Source organism: Ascaphus truei, chromosome 3, assembly GCF_040206685.1.
Source record: "Ascaphus truei isolate aAscTru1 chromosome 3, aAscTru1.hap1, whole genome shotgun sequence".
Taxonomy (NCBI): Eukaryota; Metazoa; Chordata; class Amphibia; order Anura; family Ascaphidae; genus Ascaphus; species Ascaphus truei.
Genome location: NC_134485.1, coordinates 191,276,234 through 191,298,758, shown reverse-complemented (window position 1 = coordinate 191,298,758; position 22,525 = coordinate 191,276,234). Strand labels below are relative to the sequence as shown.

Here is a 22,525-nt window from a genome sequence, read left to right as displayed (position 1 = left end):
ATTATATTACAAGTAATTAGTTTGGAGTTCTATATAAAATCATTTTAACCATTTTCTTTTGGTTTGGCAATAAAGTTTTATGAATTTAAATTGTACCAAAGTCAAAACCACAATGACTGCTTAGTAAAACAATTAGTAAGTATTGTATGCAACTAATATATTTTTGAGTCTCTCTAGGTACAGGTCAAGTTGAAAGTGCACCTACTCGAGACGGGTTAATGGTCATGCATTTCCTACGCAAGAACGTTTTTCATGCCAGATGAAAAGACCCTACTACTACCATTACAGCAATTAAAGTAGCAGAGGTCTCTTTCTGGATCCACGTTACGCACGTGCAACTTATCCCAGCACCACCCAGTTGCTTCAAGTTAAAATATCGCCAATATGGAAAAGCCAAAAGACATAGCTGCTACAGAATATAACATTTGTTTTTGGGGCACAATAATCCCCGCCAATAACCAACGGAGGAGAAAGACACAGGCAAACGTCCGGGCCTCAACACACGAACTTTTTTTAATAATCTTTTTTCTTTACATGTTTTATTATTTTAATTACAGTATAATGTATATTCTATTAGGTTTGTGTGAGTAGTGTACACACAAAGATGATAGGGTAGTAACAGGTATATTTTGTTTAGTAATTTTTTTTTTTGTCTGTGTATAGTATATATGCACACTCTTTCGTTATATAATGGAATCCTGGTAAACAAAATCCATATTTTATGTGCAATGTAACCCAATGTACTATCCACACCCAATAGGTTGCACCCCAAGAACACGAGTTACATTTAACCCCTTGGGAAAAGGACAATATGTTATAAGACACTTGTAGAACCATACATTATATAAGAAATGTGTTATGAAGGGTGTAGAAATATGAGTCTGACATAGGGAAGTTATTGATTTTGTGTTAGAAGAATAGATAGAGGACCCTGCAATAAGACCAGGTTATGTAATTTAGGAAAAGTGGTTCCAGTGTTTAAAGGTAGAGATGAGGGAGGGCATCCATTGGGACTTGGTGGTTGGATTGGTTCTCTGGAAGCAAAGTTAGCGGATGTTTTTGTGTGTGTCTGTCCTACTCATTGCTCTCTATGTATGTGTTAAGTACAGCAAAACTTTGGTCCAGAAGTACGCTGCAACCCCCCCACCAACGCTATGCCTCTTTTCGGTGATGAAGATGTCGGCAGTCCCCCAGAAGAAGAGACCGAAGAAGACATCAACTGGCCGATATAATGTACAGGAAGAAATTAAGTCATGCACGATTGGATAACTGCTTGGTCAAGCAGGACAATGAAATGGTTAATTGTTCTTTAAATAGACCGTCTCTTAAGGATATGGGGGGACTGAGAAGATCAGATATAAGAATGTGAGGAAGGTGGGAGGTCACCCAGGGGCGTGAGTCAACCACAAGGACAATTCACCCATTTAGACCATAGAAGCCATTTTGCTGTTTTCCCATTCTGCGTAAATGCAGTATGAAAGATGTGTGCGAGGAGGATGTCTGTGCAGTCGCTCCCAGGAGATATTAACCCCCACCAACACCCATTTATTCTCAGAAATGGAAATTGTGAAGAATGAGAGAAGCCACAATGCGCTAATTAAAGAGCAGTGTAACTAGTAATTTTTAATAAGTGTTGTCATGTTATGACAAAAGGAGGGTACTGTTAATGTATATTTCAGTAACCATTTTATATTTCAGTAGCCATTTTGTCTCCTATTGTCCTAGCTTTACTTGTAATGTATGTATTGCTTTAAAACTTGATCAGGTGCTCTGGCAAGACTCCTAGAACTTTCAGCCTTGAAGATAAGGGAAGAATGTTAGCTTGTTAGCTTTTTATAAACAAAGCCTTTCTCCCTCATACTCCCACCCCCCCCTTTTTCTTACTCATCTCACTCCCTAGAAATAAGTGGAAGGCACATATGTAAGCAACATTTAATTTATGCAGCAATAAATTAGGTAGAGAACGCCAGCAAATACCTCTAAGACGCTTCAGCAAAATACCTCTAGGACACTTTGTCTAAATAACCCTGCTTGTAACCTATAATAAACAGTCCAGTGATTTGATTGCAGAGCTGCATGTGTCTCCTTCATTTTGCTCGACTACAGGCATGCTTGTTCTCTATCCACACATTGAATAGACAATCTCCCGGGAGAGCTTCCGAGTCGCAGACAGGCATAAAAGAATTATAAATTTACAGCAGTTCTTATTTTATTTTTCAACTACAACCAGTAAATTATTATTGACACTGTAAAACAGGTATTTATGGCTTCAATGTCAAAAGTTTAGCCAATGAAAATATAACTACATCCTTTATAGCTTTGGCGCATTTTCACCATTAGCACTTTACGAGGAACCTGCAAAGGAGAAGAAAAATAAAGACCCCAGACAATACACTTAAGCAGCACCCACATCAGATCTGTAAGTTTATTTGCTCAATGTGCGACAGTTACATAATGAATCACATTCATGATATTCCATCACTGAGGAAAAACTGCTAGAAATGGTCCGTGTGCCAAAATCAAAATTCTGTACTGAAACACGGAGATTTGTTAAAAAAAAAAAAAATGAAAATCCACTGATCAGACCTTAAATAATTCACTGCATTATCATAACAAAGAAGCACAAACATAGGCTTATTAAAAATAAAAAAAAACAGTCATTTTCCTACACATTAATAAATAGAATGTCACCGTGACGAACACCAGACGCTGAGGTTAGGCGTTTAACACTGGTGTTTGTTCCCACCGGCTCACCACCTACAGTACCAAAATTCATTTTTTGGATTTTTTCAAATACTTTTTTGTTTCACTTTTTAGATCAAAATTATACTTGCATGTCACTATAGCAACATCCATAACAGACCAATTAAGTGACTATTACAATTTGGTAGAGCAAGGTCTACCCTTTCGTCTCACTTTCCAATGGAGAAATGTTTTTGCTTTTTAAAAGTAAAAGGCAAAAAAAAAAAAATTTGAAGACTAGTTGGCTTGCCATAGATATACACAACATCTATTGTATAATTGCATTTCAAGCTACGTTATAGAAATACAACACTAGCATGCACAATATTGTATTAAGATTAATGCAGCAGTAATAATTTCATTGGAGAAACAGTTATATAGGCAAGTGCAATTTAAAAAAAAAACAAAAATGTATGCTGCGTAGGACCCATTTCCTCATTCCTAGCTTTTGAAGCTCTCTTAAGATCTGTAAGGTTTTTATAGTAGCTGGGAAAAAAAACAGTTAATGTAATTCCAGTAAATTACTGCCAAATTGGACAAGACAACACTGATAACTGGATATTTGTTTTAAAAAATAAACTGTATTGTGTTTCCTCTAGGGGTAGTGGACTCATATTTGCAGTGTGTGGTTTGTACACATTACAGGTAGTCCTCGCTATCCAACATTTCACTTTATAACGAATGTCATATCCAACGCTTTTACAATGCAACCCTATGGGCTGTTTTTCGGAATGCGTTATCCGACGCCTGAATGCGTTATCAAACGCTCACAGCCACTGATTAACAAGGGACTCACTTTACAATGGTTTCAATATCCAACACTACTTCCAGAATGGATTCCGTTGGATAACCGAGGACTGCCTGTACTAATGATCCTTGACCATTGTGTTGGGGTAAAACTGAAATTTTATGAGAATTACCAACCATAATTTCACTAGCTCAAATTTTCAGATAATGACATGTCCAGTAATTACATACTTTAAGGGTCGGAAAATAATCTGCTAATCTGAAAGGCAATAAAGTCTTGCCAGTCTTTAAAAAAAAAAAAATCTCCCTGTACATATTCCTTTAAACAAGTCTAAACTAAAACGTTTAGAACTTTGGGTACCAGTAACAGGCCCTTCAAAACCAAGCCTGTTTTGTCGCCCTCTTTCTATTTTTGGAATCCATTTAAAGTCATGCCAACATTGAGAACAATAAAAACATAGGCGTGTCGAATTACACCACCTTGAGGGGTGTAGATGTAATAGCAACAAGTAATTTATTAATTTAACAAAAATAAAACCCTTTCTAAATTCCTCCATCTTGTAGCTTAATTATGTGCATGTTTTTCATTTTTGTAATGGGCACCTCTTTCTCAACAATTACAACTGTGCTTAATGGTTAAGAAAAACAAATTAACTTTTTAAATAAACAGGCTTTCAACAGCACAGAGGAAGACTACATCAGAGATCAACAATACACATTTTACTTTCTTGATCAACAACATCTTGGTCTCCAACTGTGTAAGATTTGCTTTGAGCCAGTGATTTATCCAAAAAAAAATACTTCAAATTCAAAATAATACCACTCAACGTTTCAATTAATCGCTTTTGCTGATGGAGGGGCCATGCACACATTCTGTGTCTGCGCAAAACAATGGCACATAAAAGAAAAAGCAATAATTACAAATTCAGACAAAAACTCAGTAATGTGTTGTAGACTCCTCTGGCAGTAAAAGACCATACTGCAAATGATTTGGAAGGGAAATCATGTGTGAAATTTCAACCTCGCATATACAAGTCCAAAGAGAAAGACATTTTGGTCACAAATACTGCAAAGGAAGAAACATAATTAAATGGCCAAAATATATTAAAGGCCCTCCATGCCCCTATTAGAATTAATGAATCACTGTAGATTTCCCTCACAATTGAATACAAGATTCTCCAAAGAAAATCATGCAGACTTGGTTGTGAAGTACAGTAGTGGAATAAATTGGTGTGGGAATGGCACTATAATCCCCAAAGGCGCTGCTGTGAAATGCTAAAAGTGTACATTACATACAGACAAAGTCTTTCTTCTGCTTAGGACAGTGATGATAGCTAGATTCCAAACTTTATTTTTTTTCTTTTGCCCCACAATTGATCCACCCTGACCCATTTAATTCTACAAGCCACTAAATAGAAGAAACCATCAAAATTGCCACCTTAGACTTAATTGAAGACAAGGGAAATTAATCCTGAAGTTTTAAGGGGGGGGGGGGGGGGGGAGAGATATCAGGAAAATAGATCTAAAGGATCTGAAAGAGAATGCGTTTGTCTCATAAGACTAGTAAATACTTTAGCGTGAATACTGCTAGTTAATCAGCTGTTGAAATGGTACCATTCCGGGTATAAATGATGCTGTAGGAGGTGGAGTGTACAATTTAAGTACACAACTGAAACATTAAATAGATAAATATCTACATAGCATATTAAAAAATAAAGTACAAGACGTGCATACAGTTAAAATTAAAAAATAAATACATAACTTACTGGAACCAGAAAACTATTAAAAAAATAAAAAGTAAGCCATTCCGTTCAAGTTATTTCTACTCTTAAAACTCTTTCTAAATATGTCTAGCAATAACTTAAAATTAAAAACAGCTCCACTTGTATTAACTACAGAACAGTCCATGTGCCAATGTGAGGCTGCCATTCCATACCAGCATAGCCAGTCTAACTTTCCACTCATGGTGTTTTGGCAAAATGTCGAAGAGGCAATCAAAGACAGGTGGTAGGGTCTTCCCCCTGGGGAGGTTGTCCCTTCCTCACCCTCCCCCAACCCCCCACGTGTGGGGAAAAAAAAAAGACTGCGGTAGTAGCATCAGCGTGCGGCTGCCAGTCCCTCAGGTGGTCTTAATTGTTGCCTTCTCCACCATCGTCGTCCTGCTGGTCGCTCGTCCAGAGTGTTAGGTTGTCACGAAGGAGTTGCATGATGAGCGTCGAGTCCTTGTAGGAGTCCTCATTCAGGGTATCCAGCTCTGCAATAGCATCATCAAAAGCCGTCTTAGCCAGGTGGCAGGCCTGCTCAGGAGCATTTTGGATCTCATAGTAGAATACTGAATAGTTAAGAGCCAAGCCCAGCCTGATCGGATGGGTCGGCTGCATGTGCTCTTTGCTTATCTCATGAGCTTCACTATAAGCCTTCTCTGAGGATTCGACCACTGTTGCCCTCTTCTCACCAGTAGCCACTTCTGCCAAGTAGCGGTAATAGTCTCCTTTCATCTTCAAGTAGAATACTTTGCTTTCATATTGTGTTTCACTGCAATTCTTGACCAGGAAGTTATCCAGAAGGCTCAGCACATCTTGGCACACTGCTTCCAACTCCTTTTCAATTTTTTCCCGATAAGCCCGGACCATTTCAATCTTTTTTTCATTGCCATCAGCAGAGGTCTTCTGTTCAATACTACTAATAACCCTCCAGGAAGAACGGCGTGCTCCAACAACATTCTTGTAGGCAACAGACAACAGGTTTCGCTCTTCATTTGAAAGTGGTTCATTTAATTCTGTCACCTGAGGAAGACAAGAAAAATAAAAAGAAAATTAACTTTGATAATGCTCCGGAATGTTCCAAGAATAAAAAAAAGCTGACAACTATCAAACTAAAAATTGAAATCATCAATTCCTATGTTATGAAGAAAATGGATGGTATGCATTGGACTGTAGGTAAAAGATGGATGTGTGTAATTAAAATGAACTTCAGTAATTTAGAATGTGCAAGTCTTTAAAACTTTAATTAATCTATGATATTCCATTAGGCTCAGAAGGTCTATACAGTAAATGTAAACATTGTTTGGAATATATTTTGGTACATAGTTTGTGCTGCATCACTTCTGTCACAAGTATATATTTTTTACGTTATCCAACGTTCCTTCATGTTCATTGGGTTTCTCTCCCAAGGGAAGGGTTAAAAAAAACATTAAAAATGCCTTTACATTTTTTTTTTTAAAAGCTACAAGTATTTTCTCATATTCAGAATTGATTTCTAAAAAAACAACACACACACACACACACACACACACACACACACACACACACACACACACACACACACAAAACATTTACAGAGGCAATGTATTGGTACCAGTATATGGAAGTCCCGAGTTCGATCCCTGCATGTGTATTAATGGTCAATTCCCACATGGTGTAGGTGTGTGTGTGTGTGTGTGTATGTGTCCGTTAGCAATAAAGCATTGATTTGAATGTTTTTTTAAAAAAAAGTGTACGGGATGTGTGTTGTGTCATGTGACCCGCTTCTGCGCACTAGACCGCGCTATAACGGGGTTGAGCTGTAACACACACACACACACACACACACACACACACACCCTAGGCCGTGTTGCCTTTTAAAGGGACCAACATTTGTGCATTGAACTGATTAAATCCTTATGTACAGAGCTTTCAAAACCTCAGTTTAGTCTTCAAATTTCAAATGTACAGACAGTAGTACACTTAAGAAACCTATGATATATTTTTTTTTTAATTTCTTTTTTTATTTTATTATTTTTTTTTTTTAAATGAGGAAACCGCACACTTTCCATACATTAAAAACCAGATTGTTGGTTTCAAAAAAGGCATCACCTCCCACAAAATCTACAACTACAAGAATGTTAAACTATACATAAATCAATGGCAAGCCATAACTGCAATTTGATTCAGCTCAACTTGCCTTGAAATAGTTTAGCTCTAGTTCAATAGGGTCGGGTTACAGATCCATCACCACAAATAATATTGCATTCATGTTACCAGAGTTTAACCATTTTATAATTCAACTCAAGTCAACATAACATGACCATGTTCGCCAAGAAATGTGTAGATTTGTAATTTGTTACATATCCTGCATTTTCTATTATGTCAGCTAGTAAGTACAATCGTTAGCTTCCTTACTTGTTCATGGCGGTTTAGAATTACTACCAGTACTTCCAATATATAGAAAAGTGTGTGTGTATCACACACACAGCTCAACCCCATTATAGCGCAGTCTGCTACAACGCGGATTCACTTAACGTGATGTGTGCGTGGCTCCCGATTTAGAACGTCTCCAAGTTATTTGTTTTTTTTTTCCTTCCCAAAGCTTTATTGCCAACGGACAGACACACTAAAAATATGGCTAGTTTGATATGAGTGAATTACAAATGTCTCAGGTGAGTTGCCTCGATTTCTAAAACTTTCAGGGAACCATTCTAAAACGTTTTGGGAACCAGTTAAGAGAAACCATGTTTTAAGGTAATATGAGAAGAAATGCCCCCAGAGTACACACCTGCCGGGACTCCGCAATCAGATGCAGCTACTGCACGTAAATGGAGGTACAAAAATAACCGGCACATTTTGCGCCCAGGCGCTTTATCATGGTGTAGTTCTAAACCTCAAACCTGAGCATATTTGTAGCACGCATACCCAGAGTATCCAGGATCCGCGCCATGAGCGGTTATGTTCCAGGGCCGGACAGGTCACTACGCACATTACATTTTATTATAGGCTAAAGCAGTAAAATTCCGGGGAAAAAAAAAAAAAAAACATACAAATAAATTGTCCCAGGCGCTGTGAATAAAGTCCAATGAACCCCAATACCGTGAGCCAATTGGGCAGTCTTTGGTAAGGCTTCCTATGCCAGATAGATGATCCTGATAGTTTGGTGGACAGGCAGGGATGTTGTCTGATCTGATGTTTCTGTAATCATAGAGAAAAAAGACAGCAGGGCACGCACATGGCGTGGTAAGTGACAACACGTCCTCAGGGGAAGTGACAACACGTCACGAAACGCGTAGGGAGGAGGAGCCTAGTGAATTGAGCTGCCCGGGCACCTGTAGTTCCTAGTGTGAGGAGAGTCCCGGTCCGCCCCACTGCTGACGTCACTCGAGATCCGGAATCGAGTACAGCGCGTGGCGACCGTTCCCTGAGTAACATTGGGATCTGCACAGGCTGCGGACGGCATTTTGAGCGGAGCTCATCAATCTTTTATATTGTAAGTGTGATTTTATCGTGTTTGTGTGTGTTAATAAATACCCTGTACGTTATCACACTAGTCTATTTCCACAATCTTTCCCCGTCTCCAACCCCCCCTCCCCCCGCATGCTATCATCTGTGGGAGTGCTGGAGTACCCCATTCCTGGTACCATCAACGCCGAGTAAGGGGATCCCTGCAGACCAGACCACGTGGATCCGTGAGACGCTGTGAAGGATGGAGACGTGAGGCACAGATTCTCTCAACTGTACTCGAGAGCCCTCATCCTGTAAGTAGGATTTCAGGGTTCTAGGCAGGGGGGTGATTGAGAAAAGCCATACCACGCCATGTGCGTGCCCTGCTGTCTTTTTTCTCTATGATTACAGAAACATCATAACATCAGATCAGACAACATCCCTGCCTGTCCACCAAACTATCAGGATCATCTATCTGGCATAGGAAGCCATACCAAAGACTGCCCAATTGGCTCACGGTATTGGGGTTCATTGGACTTTATTCACAGCGCCTGGGACAATTTATTTGTATGTTTTTTTGGCTCATACAGGTTTGGAATAGCCTGTTGATTTTTTGTTCCATAGGCTGCTTTTTCATTTTTTGATCACTTTAGGGCTATTCACTTTAATTTGTAATCACTTTTCATTCACATTGTGTAGATTAGCGCTTTTTAGAGGGTTTATAATTGTTTGTTTGTTAGTAAAATTCCGGGCATTACTGAAATCCCTGCTCTCTGATTGGTCAGAATTTCGGGCATTATTCATTCAGTAAGGCCCGGAATTTGACAACTTGCCAACCAACATCAAAGCAGAGATGTAGGGGATCGCGCTGAGAAAAAAACCGGCAAGTTTAAAACGTAACTGCAGCACCTCCGCTCCTCTCCTCACTGAGCACACTGAACACGGCAGCACAAGCAGCCTCTCTCCCTCTCTGACAGCTCCTAGTTCTGTCAGAAACTGCTGTGTCCCAACTGGTAACTGGTCACAGTCCCCCCACTTCTCTACCCCTTCTCTCCCACATCTCCCCCCCAATTCTCTCCCTCACCCCTTTCTCCCTCCTTCACCTCCCTCTTCCCCCCCCCCCCACCCCACCCCCTCTCATCATCTTCTACTTTACTTTTTCCTACACAGGTATATACATTGACAGTGTTCGACAAACCTATACATTTGCACGCCCCAGGCGAGTGGATTTAACATCGTGGCAAGCTCCTATTGGCCCAAGCAGCACACGTGTGGTACTAGGTGGCGAGTATTTTTTTGTTCGGCGAGTAGATTTTTTGGTGATTTGTCGACCACTGTACATTGATATAGAAATCAATGACTACAAAAATGTATCTTTTATGAAAAATAAAATAAATAAGCCTACATTTAACCTATAATAGTAATAATCCCCTCAGAACAGGTCAGTACTGGCTAATAATGCCCTGGTTGGGTTAAAGTCCCTCGGCTTCGCCTCAGTTCTTCAACTCTTCCAGCCAGGGCATTATTGGCCAGTAATGCCCTGTTCTTCGGGGATTATTACTTAATTACAACATAACAGACAATGACATATACTAAATTAATTATATAATGTCATCATTAATAACTGCAGAAATACATGATCAATACAGAAATTAATGAAAAATTAACAAACTATACCCCTAAGAAAAAGGGGACCTATATATAATTAGTGAGTACACAACCATGTACCACAAATAATTTGTTCTCTCCAAAAACACACACACACACACACACACACACACACACACACACACACACACACACACACACACACACACACACACACACACACACACACACACACACACACACACATATATATAGTATGTAAAGTATGAGTGAACTTATGTAAATAAATACATGAGCATGGGATCCAAAGGAAAATCATGTTTTTGTACAAGGCTTATATAATTGTTCACATCAGTATCTGCAAAGATCTACCCAACTATATATGTGTTAATTGCTCCCAAATATGGAGCACAATATGAATTTAAGAATAACAATTAACAATGCAAAAACTATTGGCATGTCAATGTATTGCCAAAGTAAACAAATATGTGATGATCCAAAGAAATCCGTTTGATAAACTAATGAGATCCCTGTAATAGTTGTTGAAGACCACCTGCATGGAAAATATGATTATAGAGAAAATATGACCTAGGATATGAGAAACAACATATACCACCCTAAACATTTTTTAAGGGAAAGTGGGGAACATTGACATAAGGTAAATTTACAATTCTAGAATACCCATCAAGATCTCCACATGGAATGCATAAACAATTCTTATAAGAAATTACTGAGGTCCCAAACTGTGTTTAGACCCAACGAGGTCCGGTTCGGCAACATGTTTATCCAATAAAACTCCCTACGATCAAATTGATTGATCCTATTCTCTCCTCTAACGGGAGGTGGGATATGTTCTATGCCACTGAAGGAGAACAAAATTGGCAACACCTAAATTGCAAGAAGATCAGTGTTTGGAGACCGGATGATTTAGGTCCCCCCCTGCCCCTCCCCCTTTTTTTATTAGTCGTAAGTGCTCCATAATGTGCTTTTTGAGAGGTCTAATAGTTCTTCCAACATATTGCTTACCACAGCCACATGTTAATAAATGACAGTGTGTCACAATTAATTAATTTAACCTTATATTTCTTATTTGTGACTGTGGAAGGAAAATGCGGAGAAGGTTAAATATGGGAGCATAATATGCAGTGGTGGCACCGATGTGAATCCTTCGGTTTGATGGAAATGGAATCCTCTATATAATTAAATCAACTAGGAGACAAATAATTGGCTATTGTTTTTGCCCTTCTAAATTCAAATGTGGGTCTGAGTTAACAAAGGTACATATAGCAGGATCAAGATGCAATACATTCAAATGTTGTGTCACAATTGATTTAATCTGTTCTGCTTGAACACTGAACTGTGTGATAAAAAATGGAACCTCTCTTGATAGATTCTTTTTTTTACTGATTTAATAAAGAAGCTCCGTTGATCAATTTGACCTCTTTTAGAGCCTTGTCCAGATCACAAATCACAAGATCTGTATCTCCTGGTCGTGAACCTGTCATATAGATCCCAAGATTGTATGAGGAAATCAAAATTTGAGCAATTCCTTCGGAGTCTCATAATTTAACCCTTAGGAATGCCTTACAAGAGGGTCCTCGGGGCAGCTGTCCGTTTGCAAAAAGTTGTTGCACAAATTCTCCTTATGATATACATCTGTGTGAATGGGAAAGCTAAGATCAACATAAAAATAGATCTAAATAATGTATATGTTGAAAATTGTGATTATGTGTAAAGTGTAAATGAAATGTGTTAATATTTAAAGTGTCAATAAAAGGACATCAAGGAAGAGACCTCCCCGTTCCAAATAAGAATCAAGTGGCCAGTATAACGTCTTAAATATATATATATATATATATATATATATATATATATTTTTTTCTGAAGGGGTTTGTACCTCCAAAATGTGGAATGACTCCCACCCAAACCATGAAGAGGTTGGCAGATGAGGGGGCAAAATTAGTGCCCATAGCTGTTCTACGTGTTTGGAGATAGAAAACCCCAACAAAAAGAAAATGTATTGTGTTTTAACAAAAAGTGAAAGGAATCCAAAAATAAATGTGCTCTGTGAAAATGAAAGATCCAAACGATATAAAAAATTTAAAATAATAATTATCGGACAGTGGCCATCCCATTGATATGGTCAATTATTGTAAATGAGGTCACATCAAGTGTGACGCATAACATTCCTTTTCCATTTAACATGCTTCAATTAGTTATCAGGTCTCAACTGTCAAGAATAAATGACAGGCCACGTACTAGGGGCTGAAGAAAAATGATAGATATAACGTGATAACCCACCTCCCAAAGATCCAATACTAGAGATCAGGGAGACCAATGTCTTGTGGAGTTTTGGGAGATAGTGAAATATCAGAACAGGGTATAACTTAAAACAAGAAGTTCCTTATTGTTTACACACAAAATGTTGCCTTCCTCCAACAAAACCTGAAGGTCCCTGTAACAGGGGAGTTATCCCTGTTCTGGAAATGTGCCTCTAATCCAGCAGTGTGGTGGTTAACTGCTGCTAGTCAATTAACCAACACCACCTGGCTGATTAGGTTTCTTAGAAAAGCCTGCCCTTGAAACAGGAAGGGAGATTGTTCCTGAGTCTCACAAGTTGTGGGACTGACCATAGGGACAGATGTCTTGAAGCCTGCCAGAAGAAACAGCACACTGCCTGCAAGACACAGGGGAAAGAACCTCTAAACCTGAATGCTGACATAGCCTGAGGAAAAAGGCAGCAACCCAGGAACAGAGAAGACTTTCCCTCCAACTACAAGAAACAGATAAGACTTTCCTTTATAAGACTTTTGGTATATCTGCACACATCAAGATATATGTTTGGGGCTGGGAGACATGCTTATCTAAAGGGAGTTGTGGACTGCATAGGTTTCACAAGAAATACTCCCAAGTGGAACAGAAGCGTTGTTTGACCCCTTTTTTAAATATGTTTGGATGTTTTTTCTTATGTTAAAGGAACAGGCGCAATAAAAGCCTTAATTTCACCTTAACATGTCTCCCTTGCAAACCTCTGCGCACATCCTCCTACAGTCCCTTAGAAAAGAGGAAGTGGGGGTCAGATCTTAGTACAGCCAAGGAGAAAGTATCACATAGCTGGCGTAAGGCTTACCCCCTTGTCTGCACCTTTGATGAGAAATGTGTTCCAATTTATCTTCCTTGGAGAGATTGCATGGACTGAAATTATGTCCCAAAGGAGAGATGTCCGAATTAAATCCATTAGATAATAGTAAAATCCTTCTCCACCATTTTTTCAAAAGTGGAAATACAATTCCCCTCTATGAAAGAGTGATAACATGTGGATTTTTTTGTAAATCAAAATTCCTCCTTCCAAAGAAAGAGGACTGTTCAATCTCTGAAACTTGTTCATCCAAAAGTTCATTCAAGTCTTTGTAAACCACAAATATTTGAAGGTTAAACTATCAATATTGGTTTCTAGATGTTCTGGCACATCCATTGTGGTTAAATCCATCTGTGGACTTACAATATGTCCAGTTTCTCACAAAAAAAATTGAACATAAGCTTACGGATAAATTTGTGCAAGTCAATTACTGTATCAAACAATTGAAAGTTCATGTTAGAAGGGAATTTAAATCCCTTATTCAAGAGTGAAAGTTCAGCATCATTTAACTCTATACAGTATTGGAAATATTAATAACATCAGAAGTGTCTTTCTAAAGTTCTTCCTCCATTTGTGGGGATATCTTAAATTATCTTTTTACCAGTCTGGTCCTCTCTCTATATATTTTTTTTTTTAATGTTGTGGACCCGGATTAACTCCATCACCTATATCCCTAGAGTTATGTCCCCAGAAAGTCTGTGGTCCATTTGTTACGATTGGAGCTGAAGCGATCGGTGGAACATCCTGGATTTTGAAAAGAAACTGAGTGGGAAAAAAGGTCATTAACTGAAAAAAATCTGATTCTCCACTAGCAGATTCTGTGAAGGATCTGTTCTTCAATATAGATCTTTTTAAAGAAAATCCTTGATTAGTTTTGTTGTTTGAGTAAAATTGGTGGCTTTTCTTATAGGAGGGGGTCTCTGCCAAGTATAGACCTGATTGCTCTCATAATTTAGTCTGTCCCTTTGAAACTTTGCCTGTTTTTTGGACATAATGTCCTTTTCCATCCTACTTATGTCGACTGCTAGAGATTGATCTAAATCATGAAAACCTTCCCTAGTTATATACTGTTGCATCTTGACTTGCCGGTTTATTATATATTTTACAAATGGACCTTTTCCTTAGTTTTAAACTGTACAATCAAAGCCATTAGTTTAAATGATCTAGTGTCCTTTTCCAGTGTTGTTCAAATTCAAATGTCTTGAAAACCAAATATTTTTTGTTTATTTTTAATTCTCAAACCTCTGGGAATTATCTCGACTTTAATATCATTTTCAAGAGTGATAATGTCCCACCAAATGCTTATGTCAGACAGACAGATATCTATCCATCTAGAGAAATGAACTATTAAAGTCAGAGAAATCCTCACGGTTCTCATCCAGCAGGTTTGCAAAAGCTTGTTCTGCCCTTTTGCTTCTCGTAGAGTTAACAAAGCAATCAAACACAGTTTGTTCTGTTCTCTGAGGGATTGCCTCTTGTCCCATAGTGTGTCCATGACCAAATATAAAATACAAAATACAAAATATGTTACAATAGAAATATAAAAAAAACAAAAAAAGAAAAAAAAAAAGTGTAAAATCACCCACTCCTTAAGAAATAAATAAAAATATACATATATAAATGTCTTAATACTCAAGTCACCAAACAGACTATTTCTATCTGCTGAAAACTAAGCAGTGATGTGGTGCCCAAAGAGTATAAAAAGACATGTATTGATATTTTTTGTACAGTATTGTATATATAAGAGTTACAATATCATTAGGTAGTCATTTATTGGATGAACATTAAGGTATGAAAATGTGGCTAGTTTTATGGAAGCTCTAAATAGAAATACAAAAGCCAGGAAAAACACCGACAGATTTCGTCTAAAACCATCTGGTTCTAAACATAGCCAATATGAACGTAATCCCGTTAATGGTTATGGTGACCAAACACTCACGTGCTGTAGTTGAGTGGATTGTGAATAAATTTGTAGGTCAAGAAAGGAGCCTCCGGTGTGATACCCCACAGAAAGCAGGAACAATAAGGAATAAAAAAAATGAGAAATGTGGTGCACCACCAAATCAATGAGAGAGAGGAGAAGAGGAGAAGAGGAGAAGAGGAGAGAGGGTGACCGCCATAAAAATAGATGTATTTGGTCACGAGTAAAACGAAGGTACAAAAAGAACCACCTACGCATTTCGCACCCAAGTGCTTTATCAAGGTGTAGTTCTAAACCTCAAACCAGAGTATATTTGTAGCAAGCGAACACGGAAGTATCCAGGATTCGCACCCTGCATGGTTACGTTCCAGGACTGGACACGTCACCCTGCACGTCCAACAGACAAGTAAAAAACTTTACTACAATATAACAGACTAAACAAAAAAATGAAAACTAGAATTCAACAAGGTGTTTTATGCCAACAAGATATCTTCATCCAATCTCCAAAAATATATTTTGGGAGTGAACAGATGTTGTGCATTGGTAACGTATCGGTTCTCTGTTTTACCGTTATTTTATTAAACTGTCTGCATTTACTATATTGTATGTTGTAATATTCTTTTTCTGTAACCAAGCACTGTACTATCTTTTATGTTAAATCCAAAGTTTAAGTACAGTCTGAGCTCGAAATGAATCAAACTTGTTTTAGAGAGAGCAGCCACATTTTCTGACATTTTTCTACAATAGGTTTTAGTGTTGATCGTCTTTTTCCTAGTAAACAGAGATCAAGAACTATACAGGCAAGACATTAAAATGATCCTTGGTGGTGGAAACATAGGTGCAGCATGACGGATTGGAGGGAGATATACCTCATATTAGGGACCCTGCATGGAGATAAGCTGGAGGTATGAATCCTTGTTGCATACACAAGTCACATGCTCTCAGGTGTGCCATGTAGCGAAAAAATATAGCATGAGAATTGTCACAAATAACTGCAATCATGCCACAAAATGACACAATTGGCTTTCGGTCAGTGAAACTAAAAAGAATGTCTAAAATCCCTGGATTGTCTGGGTTTTACATTAGCCATGACCTTGTGACCTCAATAGTTCTCAGAACACCGCTTACTAGAATGGAGTGTGGTGAAAATGTATATTGCAATGGAGATGACATGACTATTCACAGTTTTAGTCGTAACAGTATTTATTGTTTACACTATCGTTAGGGCAGAAACACCATCAAGAAAACAGGGCCCCCGACAAGAGGGGATAGCTGGGACAAGTGTCCCGGGCCCGGTGGCTGTCGGGGGCCCGGCAAAGTTGTTAACGCCAGGCCCCGGGTCTCCCCAGCTGCAGCGTCCCTCCACATTGACTGTCTGACATCCGCATGCGCCGGGCCTCCCTCTGATGCCAGCGTGCGCCAGAACCTGGGTGAAGCTTACTTCTGACGTCACAGAGGCCCGTCGCGCCCCGGGGGGGGGGCGTGTTATATATGTATTTGGATATACATATATATTTTTAATATCTATAGATATATTTTTGTGGAATTTGAATCTGTAGTGGGAGTTTGGATTCTGTAGTGGGAGTTTGGAATCTGTAGTGGGAGTTTGGAATCTGTAGTGGGAGTTTGGAATCTGTAGTGGGAGTTTGGAATCTGTAGTGGGAGTTTGGAATCTGTAGTGGGAGTTTGGTATATGTATTGGGTTGTTTTATATGTATTTTTTTTTTTAAATATGTATTGGGGGATTTATATGTATGGGGGGAGGGGTTATATGTATTGGGGATGTGGTTTTTTTGTACAGATGCTGCCACCAAGATTCAACCAAATCTCGCCCAAAATGTTGAGATTTCGATGAAAAACCTCGCGAGGTAGCCGAAAACTGACTTAATGGCCCATCGGATTATCACAGCAGGGGCCCCTGCATTTGAATGGGACACGCGCAGTGTGAATCCTACCAGGTTCGACCTGTCTGTAAGAGACGCACAGTCAGAGATAGACTTAATCAGTCACTACCTGCATGCCTCCAACAGGCGATCGCCGGGGTTTTATTTTAATACTAGCTGATATACCCAGCGTTGCCTGGCGGGTGAAATGCAGGGGCGGGTGAAAGGCAGGGGCGGGAGTGCGGGCGGCTGGGGGGTGTAAGGCAGGGGAGGGCGTCGGGTGGGTGAAAGGCAGAGGCGGAAGGATGGGTGAAAGGCAGAAGCGGAAGGGCGGGTGGGTGAAAGGCAGAGGCGGAAGGGCGGTGGGTGAAAAGCAGAAGCAGAAGGGGAGGCGGCGGGTGGGTGAAAGGCAGAGGCGGGAGGGCGGCGGGAGCGCGGGCGGTGGGTGAAAGGCAGAGGCGGGAGGGCGGCGGGAGCGCGGGCGGTGGGTGGGTGAAAGGCAGAGGCGGGAGGGCGGCGGGTGGGTGAAAGGCAGAGGCGGGAGGGCGGGAGGGTGAAACTCAGGGGCGGGAGGGCGGGCGGCGATTGAATGGCAGGGGCGGGCGCGTGAAAAGCAGGGGCGGGTGGCTGGTGGGTGAAAGGCAGGGACAGGAGGCCAGGTCGGTGAGGGGCGGGAGGGCAGGCGGCGGGTGAGGGGCGGGTGGCTAAGGCAGGGGCAGGGGGGGTAAAGGCAGAGGCAGGGGGGGTAAAGGCAGGGGCGTGGGGGGGCTAAAGGCAGGGGGGGGGAGGCAGGGGCAGAGGGGGAAGGCAGGGGTGGGGAAGGCGGGGCGGGGGGGAAGGCAGGGGCGGGGTGGAAGGCAGGGGCAGGAGAGGGAAGGCAGGGCGGGGGGGCCAAAGCAGGGGGGGGGAGAAGGCAGTGGTGGGGGGGGAGAGAGGGGGGTGAAGGCACGGGCAGGGGGGAGAAGGCAGGGGCGGGGGGGAAAAGGCAGGGGCGGGGGGGAAAAGGCAGGGGCGGTGGGGAAAAGGCAGGGGCGGTGGGGAAAAGGCAGGGGCGGTGGGGAAAAGGCAGGGGCGGTGGGGAAAAGGCAGGGGCGGGGGGCTATCAGTCTGTCTGTCACTGTGTGTGTGTGGGGGGCAAAAACGGAGCTGAAGGGGGCAAAAACAGAGCTGGGGTGGGGGGCAAAAACAGAGCTGGGGGGGCAAATACTCACACGTCTCAGTTAAGCAGCAGCAGCAGCACAGGTGGCAGCAGCAAAGTGTGCCCGGGGGTTGGGGACCCATGGGTTAGAACGCACCGGCCAATGAGAGCTGTGGGGGGGGAGGGGCGGGACACACGGGGGGGCGAGACACACCAGCCAATGAGACCCGTGGGAGGGCGGGCGGACCAACAAATGGTCTACAGACATTCACAACCAAGATTTTCAGTTTTATATATATAGATTATAGTATTGTAGCAGGGGGTCTGCGGAGCTGAACTGCATTGATTTCAGGTCCGGGGACCCCTTGCTTCCTGAATTACAGGCCTTGTTATGGGGTGCCGGTTTTAAGTTCTCCGTGTCACGGCCCACGTGATCGGGGAATTTAAACTAACTAGAGGGATATCGTAATGGTACCTGTAACTCGGGAGGCAAGGGGTCCCAGACCTGAAAATCAATGCGGTTCAGCTTCAGAGACCCTCTTCTACAATACTGTAATATTAAAATTAACTCAAAAGCAGCTTTATTGGGGGCGCATGTGCGGCGGCAGAGAGTATGGCTGTGTGATCTAAGTGCTCTGTGCCCCGCTCATAGATAGTGTCAATAATCAACCTCAAAATTCATTAAAAAAGCAGGAAAACTAACCCAAGTACTCCAACAATAAATCAGGATGTCAAAGAAACAGCCCAAAACCCCGAGAACGAAGGGGCTCCCCCAATACTTCGGCAGCACCAGAAGCAGCACGGCAGACTCTGCAATGGCGCCGATTTTGAATCAGGGCTCTGATTCAGAGCGGGAAGGAGAGAGGGAGGAAAGAGAAAACCCTGAGTTCCTACCGGTAAAGATCTGCGATTTCAATCGCCTGTACAATGATCTCAAGACCTTACTGCAGGCCGAAATTAAAGAACTAGGGAGAGAGGTTGGCAGGCTCGGGGAGCGCACAGGACAAATTGAGACGCAACTTGACCTTACCACCGAAGCCACTAAAAGGAAGGGAAAAAAACGGCGGAGCTGCAAAACACAAATAAATGAACTGAGGGAAAAACAAGAGGATACCGAAAATAGAGATCGGCGCAATAACATTCGGATCAGGGGAGTCCCCGAGGTGGTAGGGGATTGCGTGGATTTTGTACTAAGATGGCTGGGGGAACTATTGCCTGAGACCCCTAGGGAGCGCCTGGAGATGTACCGCTGTCATAGGGCCCTAAGATCCAGGCCCATGCAGATGGAACAATCGCGAGACATCATAGTGCGGATGCACTACTATGGTACCAGAGAGGCCGTCCTTCAAGAGACCCGCGCCATCCCAGCACTCGAATTCGAGGGGGCCAAAATGATCATCTTTCAGGATTTATCCCCTACGACCCTGATGAGGCGTAGAACACTACTCCCGATCACAAAGATCCTCAGGGAGAAAAACATCCGGTACCGGTGGACCTTTCCCTTCGGGCTCCCAGTGAACAGAAATGGGAGACCCATCTCCATGAGAGAGCTAGGAGAGGGAGAGGCATTTCTTCAGAAGCTGGGCCTCAAGGGGGCCCCAACTACTAGCGAGGACATAGAGGACCCGGGCCCCAGCTGGGAAACAGTGGGACACACTCCCCGGTCTCCGACTGCTAAACGCTGAGGGTCAGAAGGAGGGGGACCCCTAAATTAAAAGTACTTTCACAAGGTTAATTTGTTAAAGGTTTGAGTTTTCACGTTGCTGTGCTACAACCCCTTCTCAGCTCAAGTTAAACATAGCCGAGAGGGTAACAAGCCCGTAGGGAGCCGAAGTAAATAAATATGGGGGACCCCCAAAGATTTGATCCCACGGAAGAAAATTCTTTGGTGAGAAAACCTCCTCGGCGATGCCTGCAAAATAAGATTTACTTACCTGGGAGTCCGTAACACGAGGCCCAAAGATGGTGGCAGCCACGAGGGAGCTAGAGACCCATGCTGGAAGGCAGGAGCAGGAAGCCCACGCGAGCTAGGAGGTGAGCGCGAACGCATCCGCTCTGGAGGAAAGACGATCTCAAAATGACGGCGGCCGGATGTCCGGGGACCAGCAGCGGAAGTGATCGGGCGGAAATCTTGGTTGGGGCAGATTGGCTGGTAGCGGACGTCACAGAGCAGCGACGAGGGAGGAGTCCACCGCTGCAGCCGCAGGACCCATGGAGAGCTGGCAAGAGCGGGTAGAAGAAAGTTCAGCAGCAACGAGAGGAAGGGAACAGCAAGTGAAAGGAAGACGGCGGGAAGTAGAGGAAGGTACAGCTTGTAAAGGGAAGGGAATATAGTAAGTGATTAAGCAGGGGTGTGTGTAGGAAAGATGAGGGCCAGGAGGGAGATGGGGAGCGGAGGAAGGGAGCAGACGGAAGAGCACCGCGAGAGGGGCAGAAACCAGGTAGATGGGCTTACCAGAGATGGGGGATAAAGCAGGAGCCAAACCGCCATATGACAGGAAGAGTGGCGGCAGCGAGGAGGGGGACAGGAGCCCATGGGGAGGGGGGCTTGTATACGGAAGGGCATTGCGTTCAACATAGAAGAGGGGCTATGAGGCGGGGGAAGCCATAAAACCCTGACCAGGAGGCTAGGAGTAGCACTAAGTAATGGTTAGCATAGAAGTTATAAGTTATAGAGGTTTAAGTAGTTTGATACAGTTAAGAGCGGGGCAGGGGCTACAGGAGCCGTGCCTGCTCTGCGGTCCACATGGGCCAGGGGCTGGAGTTGGGAAGATCCAGCAAAGTCCTTTGGGAAGAGGTGGGGATGTGGGGGAGGAGCGATGGAGGTGGGAGCCCCGCAGCGGTTTCCCAGATCCCAAAGGCGATGGACTTGGAACCAAGATGGCGGGGCCACGGTTCTAAGGACATTAAATGTGGGTTTTGTGTGTGGATGTATCTGTGTCTCCCCCCCGGTTTCCCTTATGTTTCCTCCTAGTCCGCAGGTATCACCAGATAAGGAGATCCGAGGGTTTCCAAGCGCAGACAGAGACCCGTACCGGAGGTTAGCGGTAGAGCTGAAAGCACCGCTGCTCTTACGACGCAGGTTCGCCCCACCATCCAGATGAGTAACGAGTTGATCTATATCGCATAATGTTAAAGGATTTAACAACCCCATTAAACGTAGGATTGCTTTCCGGGATTACGTCCGCAAAAAAGCGGATATTGTTTTCATTCAGGAAACACAGTTCTCCCAACTCAATCACCTGAAATATCTAGACAAACACTTTAGAACAGTCTTCCTAGCCTCTGCCGCGATTAAGAAAAGGGGAGTGGCCATATTAGTCCACAACAGACTACCCTTCCAGGTGGTAAAGACCCATATAGACATTGACGGGCGCTACGTTATAGTCACGGGGACGATCCACAATCAAGAAGTCACTTTAGTCTCTATTTATGCCCCGTGTGAACAAACCCCGCAGTTTTTCACGAAATTCTTCGACAAGCTACATAAGTTAGCACAAGGCTGTGTAATACTAGCAGGCGATCTTAATCGAACCCTAGACCCAGACCTGGACAGATGCACGGGGACTAACCAACCACAGAAACATGACGTACTAAACACAATATAAAAGGATTAAGAGACTGTCAGTTGCTTGATATATGGAGGGAGCAACACCCTACGACGAGAGCATACACCTTCTATTCGCACCCTCACGACAGATACAGCAGGATAGATTACTTCCTGATCTCTCATAAGGCGGTTCCCGTGGTCTCCCACTCTGGGATACATGATATTTCATGGTCGGACCACGCACCAATTGAGCTGCGGTGCACATTACGGTCGCTGGACAGGCCCGGGGCGAACTGGAAATTAAATGAGCTGCTGTTAAAAAATCCAATATCAGAGCAGGAAATAGGAGATAGAATCAAGGAATATTTTGAGCTTAATACCGGGAGTGTGTGTCTTCACACTCCATGCTCTGGGAAGCCCATAAGGCGACCCTGAGGGGACTCCTAATGAATCTAGCAGCAAAAACAAAAAGAGCAAAGGAGGCTCAGATAAAAGAATTACGAGAGAGACTAGCACATCTCTCCGCACTTCACATAGTCAATAAACAGGGAGACACCCTAAAGGAGCTCTCTGACACTAAAATGAAACTTAATTTGTTGCTAACC

General features: G+C 42.5%; 1 protein-coding gene across 1 annotated transcript in view; it reads right to left on the bottom strand.

Annotated features, from left to right (window-relative positions):
• Positions 1-2,395: 2,395 nt before the first annotated feature.
• Positions 2,396-22,525, bottom strand: part of YWHAG (tyrosine 3-monooxygenase/tryptophan 5-monooxygenase activation protein gamma) — a 76,027-nt gene continuing 55,897 nt past the window's right edge. Inside the window, exon 2 of the mRNA XM_075589831.1 lies at positions 2,396-6,275. Within this exon, the coding sequence (XP_075445946.1) occupies positions 5,619-6,275 (657 nt within the window). The 3' untranslated portion in view covers positions 2,396-5,618. The remainder of the gene's footprint in view (positions 6,276-22,525) is intronic.